This window comes from Coregonus lavaretus (genome assembly GCF_964263955.1).
Source record: "Coregonus lavaretus genome assembly, contig: SUPER_35_unloc_3, whole genome shotgun sequence".
Taxonomy (NCBI): domain Eukaryota; kingdom Metazoa; phylum Chordata; class Actinopteri; order Salmoniformes; family Salmonidae; genus Coregonus; species Coregonus lavaretus.
The window spans coordinates 1,786,353-1,805,153 of record NW_028167179.1 but is presented as its reverse complement, the minus strand read 5'-3'; the positions used below and the strand labels follow the sequence as shown (position 1 = coordinate 1,805,153).

The 18,801-nt window shown below is 42.9% G+C and overlaps 2 protein-coding genes and 1 long non-coding RNA gene across 6 annotated transcripts in view; 1 reads left to right on the top strand and 2 right to left on the bottom strand.

Annotated features, from left to right (window-relative positions):
* LOC311110279 (uncharacterized protein) overlaps window positions 1-2,156 on the bottom strand; it is a gene marked incomplete at its 5' end in the record, with an annotated part of 15,958 nt that extends 13,802 nt beyond the window's left edge. For both annotated transcript variants that reach the window (XM_084188818.1, XM_084188819.1), the window contains 3 exons: window positions 999-1,178; window positions 1,377-1,507; window positions 1,898-2,156. In XM_084188818.1, coding sequence (XP_084044944.1) covers window positions 999-1,178; window positions 1,377-1,507; window positions 1,898-2,156 — 570 coding nt within the window. The remainder of the gene's footprint in view (window positions 1-998; window positions 1,179-1,376; window positions 1,508-1,897) is intronic.
* Window positions 1,935-6,416, top strand: LOC311110290. 2 transcript variants are annotated; one of them, XR_014610698.1, is made up of 3 exons: window positions 1,935-2,241; window positions 2,458-2,602; window positions 5,104-6,416. It is a non-coding gene; the product is annotated as an uncharacterized lncRNA (long non-coding RNA). The 2 variants fall into 2 exon arrangements; XR_014610699.1 differs by having other exon boundaries at window positions 5,091-6,416.
* On the bottom strand, window positions 3,780-18,801 carry LOC311110281 (uncharacterized protein). Of its 2 annotated transcripts, none has more exons than XM_084188821.1 (6): window positions 18,351-18,801; window positions 16,340-16,470; window positions 15,983-16,138; window positions 9,176-9,340; window positions 5,475-5,586; window positions 3,780-5,240 (listed from the first exon to the last, which is right to left on the bottom strand). In XM_084188821.1, exons 1-6 carry the CDS (start codon window positions 18,601-18,603, stop codon window positions 4,300-4,302), a joined length of 1,758 nt encoding a protein of 585 aa, XP_084044947.1. In that variant the 5' UTR covers window positions 18,604-18,801; the 3' UTR covers window positions 3,780-4,299. The 2 variants fall into 2 exon arrangements, with proteins under 2 accessions (XP_084044947.1, XP_084044946.1); XM_084188820.1 differs by having other exon boundaries at window positions 3,895-5,240; window positions 18,339-18,796.

Here is an 18,801-nt window from a genome sequence, read left to right as displayed (position 1 = left end):
TAGCTGGTTCTAGTCGGTGAATCTCTTCTTACACTGGGGGCAGCTTTAGGGTTTCCCCTTGTGTGGACCCTCTGGTGCCTCTTCAGGCTGGACGAGTGGGAGAAGCGCATCTGACACTGGGTACAGCTGAAGGGTTTCTCCCCTGTGTGGACCCTCTGGTGCCTCTTCAAGTCACCAGCCTGGGTGAAGCGCATGTGACACTGGGTACAGCTAAAGGGTTTCACCCCTGTGTGGACCCTCTGGTGGATCTCCACCTTCTGGAGGCAGCTGAAGCCTTTGTTACAGAACATGCAGAGGAACCGTTTCTCTTTACTATTGCCTGATGTTGCTCCCCCTCCCTGAACCTGAGTTCTAGTCATGTCGTTTGAGTTCAATACCTGATCGAAAAGGACGCGGCCATGTGAATTGGAAGGCCCCATCAACGTGGACACTGGGTCTCGATATCTGAGCGTGTGTAAAGGGGAGTGGGTCACGTCATTTGGATTTGTCTCTAAGCTTTCCCTGTAATCTAAGAAATCTCTGCCTTGTGAGTGTCCTTCTCCTAAGTGAGTCTCATCCACATTCCATGTGGGAGGAGCGTCACCCTCCACTTTTACAGTCACTTCATCAACGACTATAACCTCCCCTTTCTTATCTAGGCACCCTTCAGAGTATACACTACTACTGTACTGGTTCCAGTCCCCTCTAGACAGATCAGTCTGTGTCTCTAAACCCAAGGGCATGTTGCCAGGGTCCATCTCTGTAGCGTAAGAACAAGACAGATCACTGCCAGCCTCTAATGCGTCACCTGAGTCTCGATGGGAATTAACTTGAACCGCCCTTGAGCACAGGTTTTCACAAAGTAAATACTCTGAGCCGGGAGCAGGAGGACAGCCCAGTCGCCCCAGTCTCTCTGGGTCTGACCTGTGGTCAGATCCTGTGTGTAAAAGCCTTTGTGTTACAGTTAAAGTCTTGGTGTCTGTCTCTGACTTGAGGATGGCGTTCGGCGTTCCACTGACCTCCGTGATGCTGTGTCGGGTCCTGGGCTGGGGCATGGTGGCGGTGAGGTCCTCCGTGGCAACAGGGGGCGCCACTCCAGCCGCTGCTTCAGTCTGGATGTCTCTACTGTGCTGTGGGTCCTCCTCTCCTTCAGACCTCTCCAGCTTGACCCCAGGACCTGCAGCCTCTGCATCTGCAGACTGACACAAGAAGATAGGTTATTACTGGTAAATTCGTTTAATTGGATAACAATATCTCAGGGAAGTTTCACAAACTCCCATATGTTAGATATATAAGGATGTACATGTAAGCAAATTAATAGCTGAGGGGAGTCTTTCTGAAATAAACGGGCCACATTTGATGCACTGTAATTTCTAATGATACACTGTGACCCTAACCTCTATCACGATAGCATGCTGGGTTGAGGTTCCACTCCCCTCATCAACAGTGATTGGTTGGTCATCTCTACACGTGTTATGTCCCGCTGGCTTCACAAAGCTTCTATGGCCTCGAGTGAGATGTCCTTCACCTAAGAGAGTGATTGGGGGAAAGGGGTGGTTAAATTAGGTACTGTCAATGCTATATTGTACACTATAGACACTGTCTAGGATGTAAGGTAACACTTCTTATAACTTCTTGATATACTATTTATTGATTTATTATTTTCCATGCATCACATTATTTTAATTGAGTTTGACAATAGGACATTCAGTAAATCATGAATCTGGTTAGAATATGATTGTCTTTGTGCAAGAAGCCTGGTCAAATAAAAAAAATAGCAAAATGGCTAGGTAATCAAGGTAAGTATTGCATACTGTCCAAAACACTGAACAAGATCCAATTCTGGGTAACACATCTGAACACATGCGCAGAGAGGAATGGGGCGCCAACCCCCGCATTGTACAAAATCAAAATGTACCTCTTGCCAAGCCTCTATATCGGTCGAGGAGTTTGACACTACTGGGACGACTAGCAAGGGCGCGCTCTCGTGCCGTCTTCAGTTCCAGTAGCTGTAGTTTCTTTCGCAATCCCCTGTTTTCTTTCTGGCTTTGAGTTATTTCCAAACGAAACACTGCATAGTCGTCGTCTACGAGTTTACAGATCTCTTCCACGGCTGCATTCGCTAGCACCTCCATAATGGAGGCTATTTGCGTGTGAAAAACCATGCAGTTAGCCATTGTTAGCAGCTAAGTTAGCTAGCGTTACCTAGATAACATCTATCATCCACGACCTGTCTCCAACGCGAATTAAAGACTACATGGGGTAAGTATGTGATGTTGTGCAGTTAAAATATTCATATGTTGAGTTCCAGGGTGTTAATAAACGTCTAAATAACAACAAAAACGCTAACGTAAGAAATTGTTCTTGGTCAATGTTCACTTCCGTTTACACTGACGAAAAATGTTGTTTTACTTCTTCTCTGGTATAATGGCGTTCGCAACAATTGGATGTGCATGCCGCCACCTACTGTACGGGTAGATAATACTACTCTACTCGACCCACTATCAGCTTTAAACAGCACTTGCGCTTCCGCCATCTCTCCAGCGTCTCACCGACGGCTTTCTTCAAGGATCTTGTTGGTTGGGGTCATCATAGAGCAAAGGGTGTGGTTAAATCAAAAAAGGTATGCGCACTGTTCTTTGAAATAAAGTACTGCTTATTACATTACACATCAAACCTATTCATCAGTGTTTTAGAGAGAACAGTGTTAGCAAGAATATAGTAGAACATTTAAAAAAATTACTTTATTCCATCTAAGGTAAATATTCAACTGTAATTGTTATAGCCCAGGTTTACTGTCTCTCTAAAAACAGGTATTTACACAAGCCTGTTTCAAATGACAAGTTAATGAGGGGTATGTGTTTAATTACCCTCCTACCCCAAGACACTTCACATAACTATAATGTCAGCTAAAGAATAGTTCCCAGACATCCCCTGTGTACATCTCAAGCCACACTGCTACAATTTCTCCCCATTGTGGACATTCATATGTCTGGTAAGGCTACTCAGGAAGGAGAAGCTCTTGTAACAGTTTGCACTTGAAGGGCCTCTCCTTGGTGTGAACGGTCTGGTGCTTCTTCACATAGTTCGCCTCAGCGAAGTGCTTCCCACACTTAGGGCAGGCATACGGCTTGACGGCGTCCGTCCAAATGCTCAGCCTCCCACGTTGTGACCCAATGACACCACAAGAAGTAGAAGCAGCAGCAATCACTTTTATGTGGTTAGTCTTTGCGCTCCCTCCTTGACCTCTAGCCATTGTTCGGGTGTTCTTTGGATTGTGTGCTGTGTTATAGGCTAGGTACCTCTTGTGGTGAACGCCCATCCTGACCCTGTCTGTATTTGTGGGGTAGCCATGCACTGAGACTCTGAAGAGAAGGTTCTGGGCTGCAGACTAGATCCCTGACTGGAGCCTCTGTCTCTGTGATGACCACCAGGACTGAGGATGTTCAGTCCACCTGTCCACTGGTTGTCTTCTTTGTGGTGGTGATGGAGTCTCTGTCATTCGCAGTTGGGTCCTTGTTCTGACTCGTGAAGGAAGAGTGACGGCTTCTGATCCAGGGTTCTGATCTAGAGCCAGGGATTGTGACCAGCCACTTCAGAGGTCCAGTCTCTCCTGCCAGCAACACCTGATATCAGCAGGTCCTCATGGACTGCAAGACTGTAAACACAAATTGAACAGAAAAGCATAAAGGTTTATATAAGAAACTCTTTGCTGTACACACAGAAACATGACATGATAATATAAAATGTTAACCATAGACAAGTTCATCTCTAACACTGATTGAAGTACCTTACAATATGGAGCCATTGGAGTTTATTATTTAAAAAATGGCAATGTGTTGATTCAAGAATGACATATTTTGGTTAGACTCCGATAAGAAAAACAAAAATATTCAGAGAGTCAACTTTGTATTTAAATAGTACAGTATTTTTATTCCACAAAACGATACAAGTAGAATAACTTTTCTCACTATGGTAACACTAGATTTTCTGTAAATCTGGTACCCTCACTTTGATAAAAAATTATTTTAGAATACTTTGGAAAAGGTTACACATTACACACAGCTTCACTACTTTATGTCAAGTAAACATAAAAAGTAAGGCCCAATCATTTCCTCATTACAAAACATCATCAAACAACAGGACAAAGTTGTCACTCTTAATCAGTGAAACATTTTTACAGACACCATCACCATATCATCTACTCTGCCTCATCATACTCATTCTTTCCTCAGTTCACCTCATCCAGTTCCCTACTACATCCAAAACCAACAGAATTAACTACAAACTAACTAGTACTACATTACATATCACTATACACTATACATGGGCCGTGTGCATTTGCTGCTGGTGTATCCTGAGGTAGCTCCTCTCGGAGAACCTCTTCCCGCAGTGCGTACAGGCGAACGGCCTCTCTCCCGTGTGGACCTTCAGGTGCACCTTCAGATGGTGCTGGTGGGAGAACCGCTTCTCACACTGGGGGCAGCTGTAGGGTTTCTCCCCTGTGTGGACTCTCTGGTGCCTCTTCAGGCTGGATGATTGTGAAAAACTGGCCCGGCACAGTTGGCAGCTGAAAGGTTTCTCCCCTGTGTGCATTCTCTGGTGGATCTCCACCTGTTTGCGGAAACTGAAGGCTTTCCCACAGAATGAACAGGGGAAGCGCTTCTCTTTGCCACCGGATCTACTGATAGCATCACTACCACTGTCATTTGTCAATGGGCTTGTGTAGCCATTTAGTGTTGAGGCACTGGCATTGTCCGAGGTCTGGTTTAACATTAGGAGATTGTGAGGAGGATGAAGGCCAGGAAGTGTCTGTGTTGTCGCAGGGTCCATGTTCCAGTTGATAGATCCTATAGAAGGCAGGCTGAAGGCAGCACCTGTTACGGGGTTAACCTGAGGCGCCATCAGTCTCTCTGAATCACAACTATAGGAGCAGGACGGAGCATCGCTAGCCGAGTCTGTGTCTGTTCTCTCCCGCCGCATACTGACACCTCCTCGCCCTCGCAGACCAAATCTACTCCTCGCCCTGGTCTCAGCCAGTCTGTTGTCATGGAGACTAAGTTTGGTTGTTGTTTTATGTTCCACTGTCTTTTTCTGGTTGTGATTAACAGTGTTGCTCCCCAGCCCAGAGTTGAAGACGCTGTCCCATCCACTGACCTCCACTATGTCGCCTCTGGTCCTGGCCTGCTCAGTGACATTGTCCCCTGGGCCCTTGGCTGCACCTGTCTGGGTCTGGGAATCCAAGATGGCCACCCAGTCATCTGCAGGAAGAGTTTAGAAAATTGACTTTACAAACATGGTAGAGAAAACTACATATGGAGTTTTTTTTGTCAATTACCTGGTCAAGTTCATACATTATAATGTGGCGTTTTTGTATGTAAACATACGCTGTATTGATTTCATTTTATGAATTAAGAAATAATAATAGCCAGGTGCATCACTATTCCCACTGAAGATCTATTACTGTATGTAGGCTATATGTATTTCTCCCTTACCTTGCTCCCCCATCTTTAGTCCACTCAGCAGGTCAATGCTCTCTGGTCCGTCTTCTATTGTCTCCTCTTTGACTAGTAGCAGATCAGGCTTCCCATCCTCCATGTCTACTGACTGTAAGAGATACAGAGTGAGAGGATGTTGGATCAAGAAATCTGATATGTGCACCCTACTATGGAGCAACTTCTGATTGGGCATTGAGGGATTGCTATGAGTACTATGCAAACATGTTAGTTAATTTTATACTATGCAAAGTTGTTAGTGGATTTGATTACTTGATGTGCTGAGAAGATACATTTTACTCATACACTTATGGGTAGAAATAAAAGCTATGCATGAAGCGTCTTTAGTCATAAGAGTCCCACCTAGTCGACATATATTTAAGAGACCTCGTGAGCTGTCCTTACCAGTTACCAGTCTTGGTAATAGAAAAATGCAGCGAGCCAGTGGTTCCTGAGCCACATGCAATTGCTTTGAAGTTAGTAGAATAATGTTTTGATATTGCTATATCATCTTAACCTAGAGAAGGACTATAGTATGTTTCTGTGAAAGGCCCCTTCCCTTTGTAAGCCCAGTGACCCGAACCCCCGCTCTGTTTTGCTTAACCCTGTTGTTTATTTTCCAATAACAAACATATGCAACAACCTCGACTAACGTGTACCCCCGCACATTGACTCGGTACCGGTACCCCCTGTATATAGCCTCGTTATTGTTATTTTATTACTTGATTTTTACATTAGTTTATTTAGAAAATATTTTCTTAACTTTCTTTTTCTTAAAACTGCATTGTTGGTTAAGGGCTTGTAAGTAAGCATTTCACGGTAAGGTCTACACCTGTTGTATACGGCATGTGACAAATAAAATTAGATTTGATGTGTTCTAAAACTTACAGTAATGGTTTTACATAAATTATATCTACTGCAGATTAAATATGCTTGCCCGGCCTTTCCAAGTGTTTTATTGTTTCCTTTTCTGTATTTTACCACTAGGTGGAGACATTGACCACAGTACCCCTCACCCTGAGGACCAACCTGTATAATCTACCACAGCCTCTCTTATTAGCGCCACCAGCTGAAGAGACTTCTCCCTGACTGTTTTCCACATGCCTTATATCAAGTGATGGGTAACTCCAGTCCTTGGGCGCCGGAGTGGTGTCACACTTTCCCCACATCTCTAGCAAACACAGCTGATTCAACTAATTGCATTCTAAACTGAAGATCATGATTAGTTGATTGTTGGAGTCAGGTGTGTTAGCTGGGGCTGTGGGAAAAGTTTGTATTATTATTATTTAATTACCTACATCATGTTATTTCAAGTAATTCCTTTGGAGCGCAACATCACGTTATAAATAAATTGGGCATGCCTATAAATTGGGCAATTGATGGCATTTAGGGCTTATGTTAACTTTGATTGTGTTCGATAAAAATGATAAACCTTTCAAACATTATATGCAACGTTGTACGCAACATTATCAGCAGGTGACTTGATGCCTAGGCTTCTGTGCCAAAGCAATTTAGAAAATTAAGATGTAGTCACATTCACCGCGGTTGTCTGAAGCGTGCTATATAGTTCACAGCTGGCGATGCCTCACCGCGATTGGTTATTCCCCATAATTTGCAACAATGTCAATGAGCATCATAACTCCCAGTTCAGAGTAGGTTTTTAGGATGATGTTAAGACAGTACCTAGATAAAGTCTGAGCCAGGAGTAAAACCAACTCATAAAAGTTTATATCTCAGCTGGTAATCACAACAGTTTGAGGTACCGCAAAAGATAATATCGGTTAACCCAGAACTAAAGTCTTGCATAATTGGTCAGATGCTTGATTAAGTTCTGAGTCCATACGTGTTAAGAGAAGAGATAGAATGAGGATCGGAACCGGAACGAAGAGCTCCACCCTCTCTTTGCAAGTTATGGGTAAGTCTATGGGCCAAATGTCCCATCCACTTCCGAAATACGAAAGATGCTAACATCTGCGAAATCGTGATTTGCCTAAATAACCAGTGAGGAAAAACCCAAGCACGGGAACTACTGCTGCTGATCTCATGCATCCCATTGTACCATGACAGATCTACGGTCCCATTGAATGTTTCCGCAGTCTGTCCACTAGAGATTACGCAAAGGAAAGATAATGATGACACTCATTGACATTTTTGCAAATCGCGATGTGGCGATGAGGTATTGCCAACTTTGAACTCTATAGAGCTCACCAGCTTGAGTAATAGAAAACAGAAATGAGTTACCTCTGGTTCGTTCAGCCATTGTTACAGGTGAAATGAATGGGGAAAGATTGGGTTTTATGATAAACGCAGAAAATAAGGTCTGAGGTTAACCCCCTAGAGCAGGGATGGGCAACTGGTGGCCTGACCCCCTTTCGTAGGCCTGCGGACCAATAAAAAAATAAAAAATAATAATTGTTAGGAACTCAGTCGGGGTCTCAACATATTGTTGAGAGTTAGAATAATAGAATACACAAGGTGCAATTTCGAAATTTGGTTGTGCCTCAGCAGTCACTCAATTAGCCCATGTCAGCACTTTTTTTTTTTTTTTATTGGTAAATTAGTCTAGCGGCCAGCTATCTAAACTTGTAGTAAGCATGGTCGAACTACCGACCGGTGTGGGGCCCATTGATCATCAGTTATCATAATAAAATCTGCAAACATTTGCCTCCACCCTATGGTAAAATGAGTAGAATTGCATGAAATTAGTTATAAAATTGCAAAATCTTCTCTACGCCCCATGGCAAAATGTGCAGAATTGCATGAAATGAACTTTAAAACTACAAATGTTTCTCTTCGCTGTCACGAGGGATGAGGGGGGCCGCTAAAATGTTTTGCTTGCAAGGTGGGGGGGGGTGGGAGAGCCACTGCGGCCCCTCATGATGAGCTCAATTTTTTTGTGGCCCCCACCCCTATCAAAGTTACCCATCTCTGCCCTAGAATTGAAGTAACAAAAAAAATCCCCATCAAAATCCGTCAGTTTAAGATAGAGATACTGTATGTTTCTTTGCATGGCCTGCGGCAGAGCTACAGCGCTGTTTGTCAGACCAGGAGACATCCCAAAAATTGGTATTCTCACGAAAATGTCTGTAGTATCCAAACGATTTGGCCTACAAAACTAGTATGAATGAACACTCCATAGAAAGGGGAGACTCTCACGATTGTGTTCTACGCTTCAAACTAATATCACCCCACTGTAGAACACGATGGTGTTCTCCATTTGGTCTACAACCCCCACAAGTGTCACGGGACTGGTCTAAAGGTAATCCATACAAATTAATGGAAGTATTGAGGTACTTTTGTGCCAACAAAAATAAGGGGTTAAATATGTGTACAAATATATATATATTTCCTGAGCTTTCTTATATCTCCTAGATATAGGACAGACACTTCAAAACCTTGTTCCTTATTATTAATTTTTTAACTTCTTGCCATTTATGAATGTGTTATTCAATGTGTTTCTATGGGCTATAGTAGTAAAAGCAAAATTCAATATTTAATCAAATAATGTTTTTAAACATTTGTTTGATACCTAAAGGGGTCCTAAAGTTCTAAATCAAATAGCTAAATGATCCATGATCTTCTTAAAACAATTCCATATGCCAGTATAGAACCCCCCCCCCAAAAAAAAAAAATACAACCAATTTTGTACTCAGGGAATCTTAGTGGAATACTATTCAGACAGTAGTTCACATTGGGCTCACCTCAGTGAGACTGTGTGTGGTCCTGTGCTGCTCAGCTGGTTCCTCTGTGGGTTCAGGTGTTGTTGTCTGGTTGTCTTCCATGACCATGGTCCCCTCAGGGTTCCCCAAACCCTCCTCACACCCCTCCTCTTCCTTCACCAGCAGCACCTCTGGACCCTCCTCCTCCTGGAATAGACAGGTGATACAGATTACACAGACATACACTCCCTCAGGTACGTACACACACACACACAGATAATAAACGCACTTTCAACATGGAGTGTTTACCCACCCCCATTATGTTTGAGTCCTATACTGTAGTTACAGAATGACTTCATTGTTGTTAAACCCATCATGGTGGACATAAATATGATGTTGTTGGTAAATGAGTCAGCTTTGATTAAGTGAAAAGTCATCATCAGACAAACCCGACTTAACTATTTCGTAAAGTAGGTGTTTGTTAGTGTGTGTGTTATATGAAAACCACACATACAGTGGGGAAAAAAAGTATTTAGTCAGCCACCAATTGTGCAAGTTCTCCCACTTAAAAAGATGAGAGAGACCTGTAATTTTCATCATAGGTACACGTCAACTATGACAGACAAAATGAGGGAAAAAAATCCAGAAAATCACATTGTAGGATTTTTAATGAATTTATTTGCAAATTATGGTGGAAAATAAGTATTTGGTCAATAACAAAAGTTTCTCAATACTTTGTTATATACCCTTTGTTGGCAATGACACAGGTCAAACGTTTTCTGTAAGTCTTCACAAGGCTTTCACACACTGTTGCTGGTATTTTGGCCCATTCCTCCATGCAGATCTCCTCTAGAGCAGTGATGTTTTGGGGCTGTCGCTGGGCAACACGGACTTTCAACTCCCTCCAAAGATTTTCTATGGGGTTGAGATCTGGAGACTGGCTAGGCCACTCCAGGACCTTGAAATGCTTCTTACGAAGCCACTCCTTCGTTGCCCGGGCGGTGTGTTTGGGATCATTGTCATGCTGAAAGACCCAGCCACGTTTCATCTTCAATGCCCTTGCTGATGGAGGGAGGTTTTCACTCAAAATCTCACGATACATGGCCCCATTCATTCTTTCCTTTACACGGATCAGTTGTCCTGGTCCCTTTGCAGAAAAACAGCCCCAAAGCATGATGTTTCCACCCCCATGCTTCACAGTAGGTATGGTGTTCTTTGGATGCAACTCAGCATTCTTTGTCCTCCAAACACGACGAGTTGAGTTTTTACCAAAAAGTTCTATTTTGGTTTCATCTGACCATATGACATTCTCCCAATCCTCTTCTGGATCATCCAAATGCACTCTAACAAACTTCAGACGGGCCTGGACATGTACTGGCTTAAGCAGGGGGACACGTCTTGCACTGCAGGATTTGAGTCCCTGGCGGCGTAGTGTGTTACTGATGGTAGGCTTTGTTACTTTGGTCCCAGCTCTCTGCAGGTCATTCACTAGGTCCCCCCGTGTGGTTCTGGGATTTTTGCTCACCGTTCTTGTGATCATTTTGACCCCACTGGGTGAGATCTTGCGTGGAGCCCCAGATCGAGGGAGATTATCAGTGGTCTTGTATGTCTTCCATTTCCTAATAATTGCTCCCACAGTTGATTTCTTCAAACCAAGCTGCTTACCTATTGCAGATTCAGTCTTCCCAGCCTGGTGCAGGTCTACAATTTTGTTTCTGGTGTCCTTTGACAGCTCTTTGGTCTTGGCCATAGTGGAGTTTGGAGTGTGACTGTTTGAGGTTGTGGACAGGTGTCTTTTATACTGATAACAAGTTCAAAAAGGTGCCATTAATACAGGTAACGAGTGGAGGACAGAGGAGCCTCTTAAAGAAGAAGTTACAGGTCTGTGAGAGCCAGAAATGTTGCTTGTTTGTAGGTGACCAAATACTTATTTTCCACCATAATTTGCAAATAAATTCATTAAAAATCCTACAATGTGATTTTCTGGAAAAAAAAATCTCAATTTGTCCGTCATAGTTGACGTGTACCTATGATGAAAATTACAAGCCTCTCATCTTTTTAAGTGGGAGAACTTGCACAATTGGTGGCTGACTAAATACTTTTTTTCCCCACTGTACATATGTATCTCTGTGTGCCTGGCAGACATCTCTGCTTGGATGTCGGTCCACCACCTCAAGCTCAACAAGACGAAAATGCTCTTCCTCCCGAGGAAGGCCTGCCCGCTCCAAGACCTCTCCATCACGGTTGACAACTCCACAGTGTAAAGAACCTTGGCGTGACCCTGGACAACACCCTGTCATTCTCTGCAAACATCAAAGCAGTGACTCGCTCCTGCAGGTTCATGCTCTACAACAGTAGAGTACGACCCTTCTTCAGGCTCTTGTCATCTTGTATCAGTTCTCTATCTGATATGTAGTATGGAGCTGCGGCTCAGAGTATTGTTTCTTCATACTATGTAATGTATTCTCAGTGATTTGATGATTTTTTTTTTCTCCCCTGTTCAGAGAAATTAGTAATTGAAGTTGTTTATGTCCCATCCTACATCCTGATATTACTAGGTTCTGACCACTAGATGGTGCTGTTTCTGCTATTAGGTGATTTAAAAAAGAATCTCCCCCCCAATGTTAAAGGGATAGTTCACCAAATGACAAAATTAAATCTTGTCTAAGGACAAGGTATGAAAGCAACCCATGTTTTGGTTTTGTTTACCTGGCAACTTTCTTTTTATTATACGTTTTTTCAAGATGAGTGATGAGAAGAGAATCGTCCAGCCCATTGGGTATCTCACTACACCCCCATATGTCATGTCTTGATATATGCAGACAGACGGATTAGAAGTACGTTTACATTGTAATACTTCTGACAGCCAACTTTCTAGCTCCACCCACAACTTTTGGACTTTATAGCATTCCCAAAAAGCATGGATTACTGAGTCATTATTAGTTTTACACTTAAGACATGACTCTGCCGCTGTGCTGTAGAATTTGTGAATTTTGTCTTGTATAATATAGTTTATACTGGATTAAGCGTACATTTTCGTTAGTTATGCTCCAACTTTCCCTCCATCTTGTGCCAACATCAGTTATTTTTAAGTCTTGGTTCCAATAGTTTATATTTCTTTCTAAGAGATTGTCAGATGGATATGCTCTCTGCAAGGTTTTGTACATCTTCCCTATCATATGAACATCCTTTTCTGACTCGAATAAGATTCCCTTAAGGTTGCTCTGATGTCCAAAAGATTTCAAATCAAAATAGATTTGCATGTATTTGAAACTAGCTACATTGGTCAGTCCAGAATTACTTTTTCATTCTGTCATGGACATACATTTATTTCCTGTTACCAAGTCATGTACGGTTTTCTATACCTTTTGTTTTCCATGTGGTCCAATTTATCGGTGAATTCTGAAAAGCTATCCAAGGATTGTTCCATAGGGTTGTGTTGTTAGTGAGGGATATTGGTTCTTGTAGAATACATTGAATTTTCTTCCATATTGTTATTGAGTTCTTAACTATAAAGTTGTTAATGTTGTTAGCTTTATCCTTTGAAAATAGACACGTAAAGAGATTCTGGGGATGAGCATACCTGGCACGGTTTCAAATGATAACTTTTTAGCATTTGTGGCACAAATCCAATGCAAGTCAATGCTAACTATATTATCATTTTCGCGCTTCATATCCAAATCATCATATTGTTTGTGTTTTTTGGGATGTCACTTCTTGCCACTGTGGGGCAGTAATATATAAGGTGATGGGTCAGGTCATAGGTTAGGTTTAAAGGGATAGTAAACCCAAATAAAAAAATTACACATTGGTTTCCTTACCCTGTAAGCAGTCTATGGACAAGGTATGACGGCAATCTATGCATCTCAATGGGTGCGTTTCTCTACTCATAGGTTGCTGACTCCTTACAACACCTGGATAGGTATTTGACGTATCAACTAACCACATCATGGTCACGTTCCCCTGCTCAGACGTTGCAAGCATCGACCAATGGTTGTGCGTAGGGAGGGAGTTTAGACCATTCCTCCATACGGAATCTTTCCAGATCCTTGATATCCTTCGTTTGCGCTTATGGACTGCCCTCTTCAATTCAAACCACAGGTATTCAATGGGATTTGGGTCCGGAGACAGATTCTGTGGTCAATCAACTATTTATTTGTGGATTTTGATGTGTGCTTGGGGTTATTGTCTTTCTGGAAGATCCAGGTTTTTGGCTAAAATGTCCTGGTACTGGGTAAAGTTTCTGATGCCCATTGACCTTAACAAGGGCCCCAGGACCAGTGAAAACAAAACAGCCCCATAACATCAAAGATCCACCACCATATTTTACAATAGGTATGGGGTTCTTATCTGCTTATGCATTCTCATTTCAACGCCAAAGCCACCACTGGTGTGCATGGCCAAAAAGCTCAGTTCTCATCTCAGTTCTTCATCAATAATGACTTCTCCGAAAAGGTTTTTCTTTATTTTTTACTATTTTCTACATCATAGAATAATAGTGAAGACCGCTTTGTTATGGCAAGCCTAAGTAAGTTCAGGAGTAAACATTTGCATAACCAGTCATAATAAATTGCATGGACTCTCTCTGTGTGCAATAATTTTTGAATGACTACCTCATCTCTGTACACCACACATACAATTACAAATTTCAAACACAGATTCAACCACAAAGACCTGGGAGGTTTTTCAATGCCTCACAAAGAAGGGCACCTATTGGTAGACGGATAAAAAAAAATAGACATTGAATATCCCTTTGAGCATGGTGAAGTTATTAATTACACCCAGTGACTACAAAGATAAAGGCGTCCTTCCTAACTCAGTTGCCGGAGAGGAAGGAAATGTTTTCAAGAAGTAAAATCAATAGTCTGATCATTTACACATCAGTGAAATGTCCTCCTGAGTGGCGCAGTGGTCTAAGAACATCGATGGCACTAGAATATCGGCAGCTGATGTCTCTTTAAAGCATCAATACGTGCTAAATTCACCCGCACAGCTGATCTCAACACAGTGGTGAGGAGGAGTCTACCATGTCCGGAAGCGAATTCACCATTAACTTTCACTCAAACATAATTTTAAGCTTTGTTTTACTGTTGACCGTTAGCTGATTTCGGGATTGTATATCAATTTGCTCTCCTTAAATACACTACATGACAAAAAGTATGTGGACACCTGCTTGTCGCACATGTCATTCAAAAATCATGGGCATTAATATGGAGTTGGTCCCCCCTTTGCTGCTATAACAGCCTCCACTCTCCTGGGAAGGCTTTTCACTAGATGTTGGAACATTGTTGCAGGGACTTGCTTCCATTCAGCCACAAGAGCATTAGTGAGGTCGGGCACTGATGTTGGGTGATCAGGCATGGCTCGCAGTCAGTGTTCCAATTCATCCCAAAGGTGTTTGATGGGTTGAGGTCAGGGCTCTGTATGGACCTCACTTTTTGCACAGGGGCATTGTCATGCTGAAACATGAAAATGCCCCCGTCACTAGTCTCAACTAAAAATCTGCACAAACTCGATAAACTGCATACATTTTCTCATTAAAAGTGTATTGGGGGAAAAAACAGTAGTTGAACAGAAGTAATGAAACAGGCATTTGTGAACATCATATAGCCTACACAGTACAAACACAATATGTAACAGACTTTTTAGGCATTCATTTTCACACAAAGTCTGGATGCAATATTCTACCCAGGAATATTCAACACTGTTAGTCTTACCCTCATTATTCCAAATGCATCTGTTGATGTTTTCTGCTGACAATGAAAATGTATCTTTGTCTTTAATGCAGAGATTGATCTAAACGTCAGAAGCTACCTAGTGAAATGGTTACTTTACATGTTATAGAGCGGAATGGTTTTTCTGCTGGTGTATCCTCTCTGAGAATCTCTTCCCTCAGCGCGTACAGGTGAGCGGCCTCTATCCCGTATGGACCTTCAGGTGCATCTTCAGCTGTTCCTGGCGGGAAAACCTCTTCTCACACTGGGGGCAGCTGTAGGGTTTCTCCCCTGTGTGGACCCTCTGGTGCCTCTTCAGATGACCAGCCTGGGCAAAGCGCATGTGACACTGGGTACAGCTGTAAGGTTTCTCCCCTGTGTGGACCCTCTGGTGGATCTCCACCTTCTGGAGGCTGCTGAAGCCTTTGTTACAGAACATGCAGAGGAACCGTTTCTCTTTACTATTGCCTGATGTTGCTCCCCCTACCCGAGCCTTGGCTCTTTGGTCGTTTGAGTTCAATACCTGATCGAAAAGGACGCAGCCGTGTGAATCGGAAGGTGCCATTGACGTGGTCACTGGGTCGGGATCCCTGAACTCGTGTAAAGGGGAGTGGGTGACAATATTTATATTTGTCTCTAAGCTTTCTCTGTAATGTAAGAAATCTCTGCCCTGTGAGTGTCTGTCTCCTAGGTGACTATCCGAATTCCATCTGGAAGGTGCGCCGCCCTCCTCTTTCACAGTCACCTCATCAACGACTATAACCTTCCCTTTCTTATCTAGGCACCCTTCAGAGTATACACTACTACTGTACTGGTTGCAGTCCCCTCTAGACTGATCAGTCTGTGTCTCTAAACCCAAGGATATGTTGTCAGGGTCCATCTCTGTAGCGTAAGAACAAGACAGATCATCACCACCAGTGTCTAACGTGTCGCCATCACCATCTCCACGGAAATGAACCGTCCTCTGGCTCTGGTGAAATACAGGTAAATACTCTGAGCCGGGAGCAGGAGGACAGCCCAGTGGCCCAAGCCTGTCTGATCTGTGGTCAGATCCTGTGTGTAAGAGCCTGTGTGTTACAGTTAAAATGTCGGCGTCTGTCTCTGACTTGAGGACGGCGTTCGGCGTTCCACTGACCTCCGTGATGCTGCGTCGGGCGGCGGTGGTGGGGTCCTCCGTGGCTACAGGGGGCGCTCCAGTCACTCCAGTCTGGATGTCTTTGCTGTGTTGTGGGTCCTCTACTTCAGTCCTACCCTGCTTGACCCCAGGACTTGCAGCCTCTGCATCTGCAGACTGACACAAGAATAGCGGATGTTACTACCGATACTTGACTGGAATTGGATAACAATGTCATAGGGAAGTCTCACAAGCTCCCCTATGGCAGATAAATAAGGATGTACACGTAAGGAAGTGAATAGCTGAGGGGAGCCTTTTCTGATATAAACTGGCCACATTTGATGTACTGTAATTTTTATGTAATACTATTACACTAACCTCTATCACAATAACATGCTGGGTTGAGGTTCCACTCCCCTCATCAACAGTGATGGGTTGGTCATCTCTCCATGTATTGTGTCCCGCTGGCTTCACAAAGCTCCTGTAGCCTCCAGTGAGATGTCCTTCACCTGAGAGAGTGATTGGGGGAAAAGAGGTGGTTAGTTTAGCTACTGTCAATGCTCAACGCTATATTGTACACTATTGACAATGTCTAGAATTGGCAAGGATGACTTCGCATAACTTCTTGATATAAGATTTATAGATCGATTGATTATGTTCCATGCATCATATTGTTTTAAATGAGTAAATTATAGGAAATTCAGTAAATGAAGAATCTGGTTAGAATATGATTGTGTGTTTGTGCAAGATAGCAGTAATCAGGGGCATTATTGCATATGATCCAAAAACTGACCAAGCCCAATCAGGGCCGGATTAATGCAGGGGCTTACCGAGGCTGAAGCCCCTGGGCCCAGACCCGTGGGGGACCAAGAGGCAGCAAAAAAAAAAGTACAAAAAAATAAATATATATATATATATATATACACACACTATATATTATACAGTTTTAGATATGTAGTACATCTTTGTTTTACTGCAACTGCCAACTACAGGACGATTCAGGAGCCCGCTCTCAATAAGTGTAGACAGCCTGCTGCTGCTAGTCGTCAGCTGGGGGGAGGAGAGGAGGTATGGGGCCCTGCCTTGATTGGGTAACTGATTCATAAAATAAAATTAACTGCATAATAAATAAATGTGACTGGTCAATTGTGTGAATCAGGGGCTGGGCCCAAACCCATAGCGGGCCCAAGAGGCAAAATAAATAAAAAATAAACGTATTTATTTATTATCCAACCACGGGAGCCTGCTCTCAAATACACCAGATAGCATAATTTAGCCACAGAGGATCAATCGTTCCTAAAAAAATGTTTCTCACAAGCACATACACGTAACTGCCAAAATAAAGGAAACACCAACATAAAGAGTCTTAAAAGGGTGTTGGGCCACCACGAACTGCCAGAACAGCTTCAATGCGCCTTACATTTTAGTCATTTAGCAGACGCTCTTATCCAGAGCGACTTACAGTTAGTGAGTGCATACATTTTTCATACTGGCCCCCCGTGGGAATCGAACCCACAACCCTGGCGTTGCAAGCGCCATGCACTACCAACTGAGCTACAGGAGGCCTTGGCATAGATTCTACAACTGGATTTAAACCATTCATGACTTGAATGGGAACTGCCATCTATGGATTATATTTCTATGGTTGGTTGTGGCTTTCCATTGGCCTTTTGCTCATTTGAAAATACAATCGTGGGGGAAAAAAAACATACAGCTTGGAAAGCAAATGCCTACTGCTGAAAATAGAAGACTAATCTGTCTGTAAAACCAAAATAAACTTATTTTCTCAACAACTCCCATTTATTTGCCAACAGCAGCACTGTTTTTCAAAATAGCTCTTCTTGAGATAGGCTATTGCCAAGAGGAGCGCATCGGCCATCACTGTGAGTAGTGGCCTATGGCTTCATCTTCATCATTAGGTGAGTTTGAATTCAAGACCAGATTGATCTCAGTTTGTCAATGTAGCCACTCATTTCGGTCATTTTTGTGAAATTAATAAAGATTTTGCTAATGTCTTCTGTCATGTAAATGAAGTAGAATAGCATGAAATGCAATTATTCCATTAACAGACGTTCCCCATGTGTGGAAATCCTAAAAACGCCTCTGCTTAACTGTAGCCTATGACACATCACAAATGGTATTATGGCTTTATTATAATGGGACATTTTCTTCAACAGTAAATGTAACACGTCGAATTGCATCTTGGTGCACGGATTTCTTTACAAAAAAGTATGGTGTGCCTGGAAGGGGCTATATATATATTTTAAAAAAAGTAAAGCCCCCGGCCTATGATTTCTCAATCTGGTCCTGAGCCCAATTCTAGGTAACACATCTGAATACATGGGCAGAGCGTAACTGGGCGATAGCCCCCACCTACTGCAAAATGTACCTCTTGGCATTCCTCTGTATCGGTCGAGGATCTTGACACTATCGGTGCCCTCTGCGCGCTCCCGTGCCACCTTCAGTTCCAATAGCTGTAGTTTCCTCCGCAATGCCCTGTTTTCTTTCTGGCTTTGAGTTATTTCCAAACGAAACACTGCATAATCGTCGTCTACGAGTTTACATATGTCTGCCACGGCTGCATTAGCTAGCAACTCCATGATGGAGGCAATTTGAGTGTGAAAAGCCGTACAGTTAGCCATTGTTAGCAGCTAGCTAGCGTTACCTAAATAACATCTATCAACCAAGTCCTGTCTCCAACGCAAATTAAACACCGCCTTGTATGTAATGCTGTGCAGTTAAATTAGTCATATGTTGAGTTCCAAGGGGTTAAATAACAATAAAAACGCTAACGCGGAAATTGTTCTCAGTCACTGTTCACTTCCGTTTACTACTTCTTC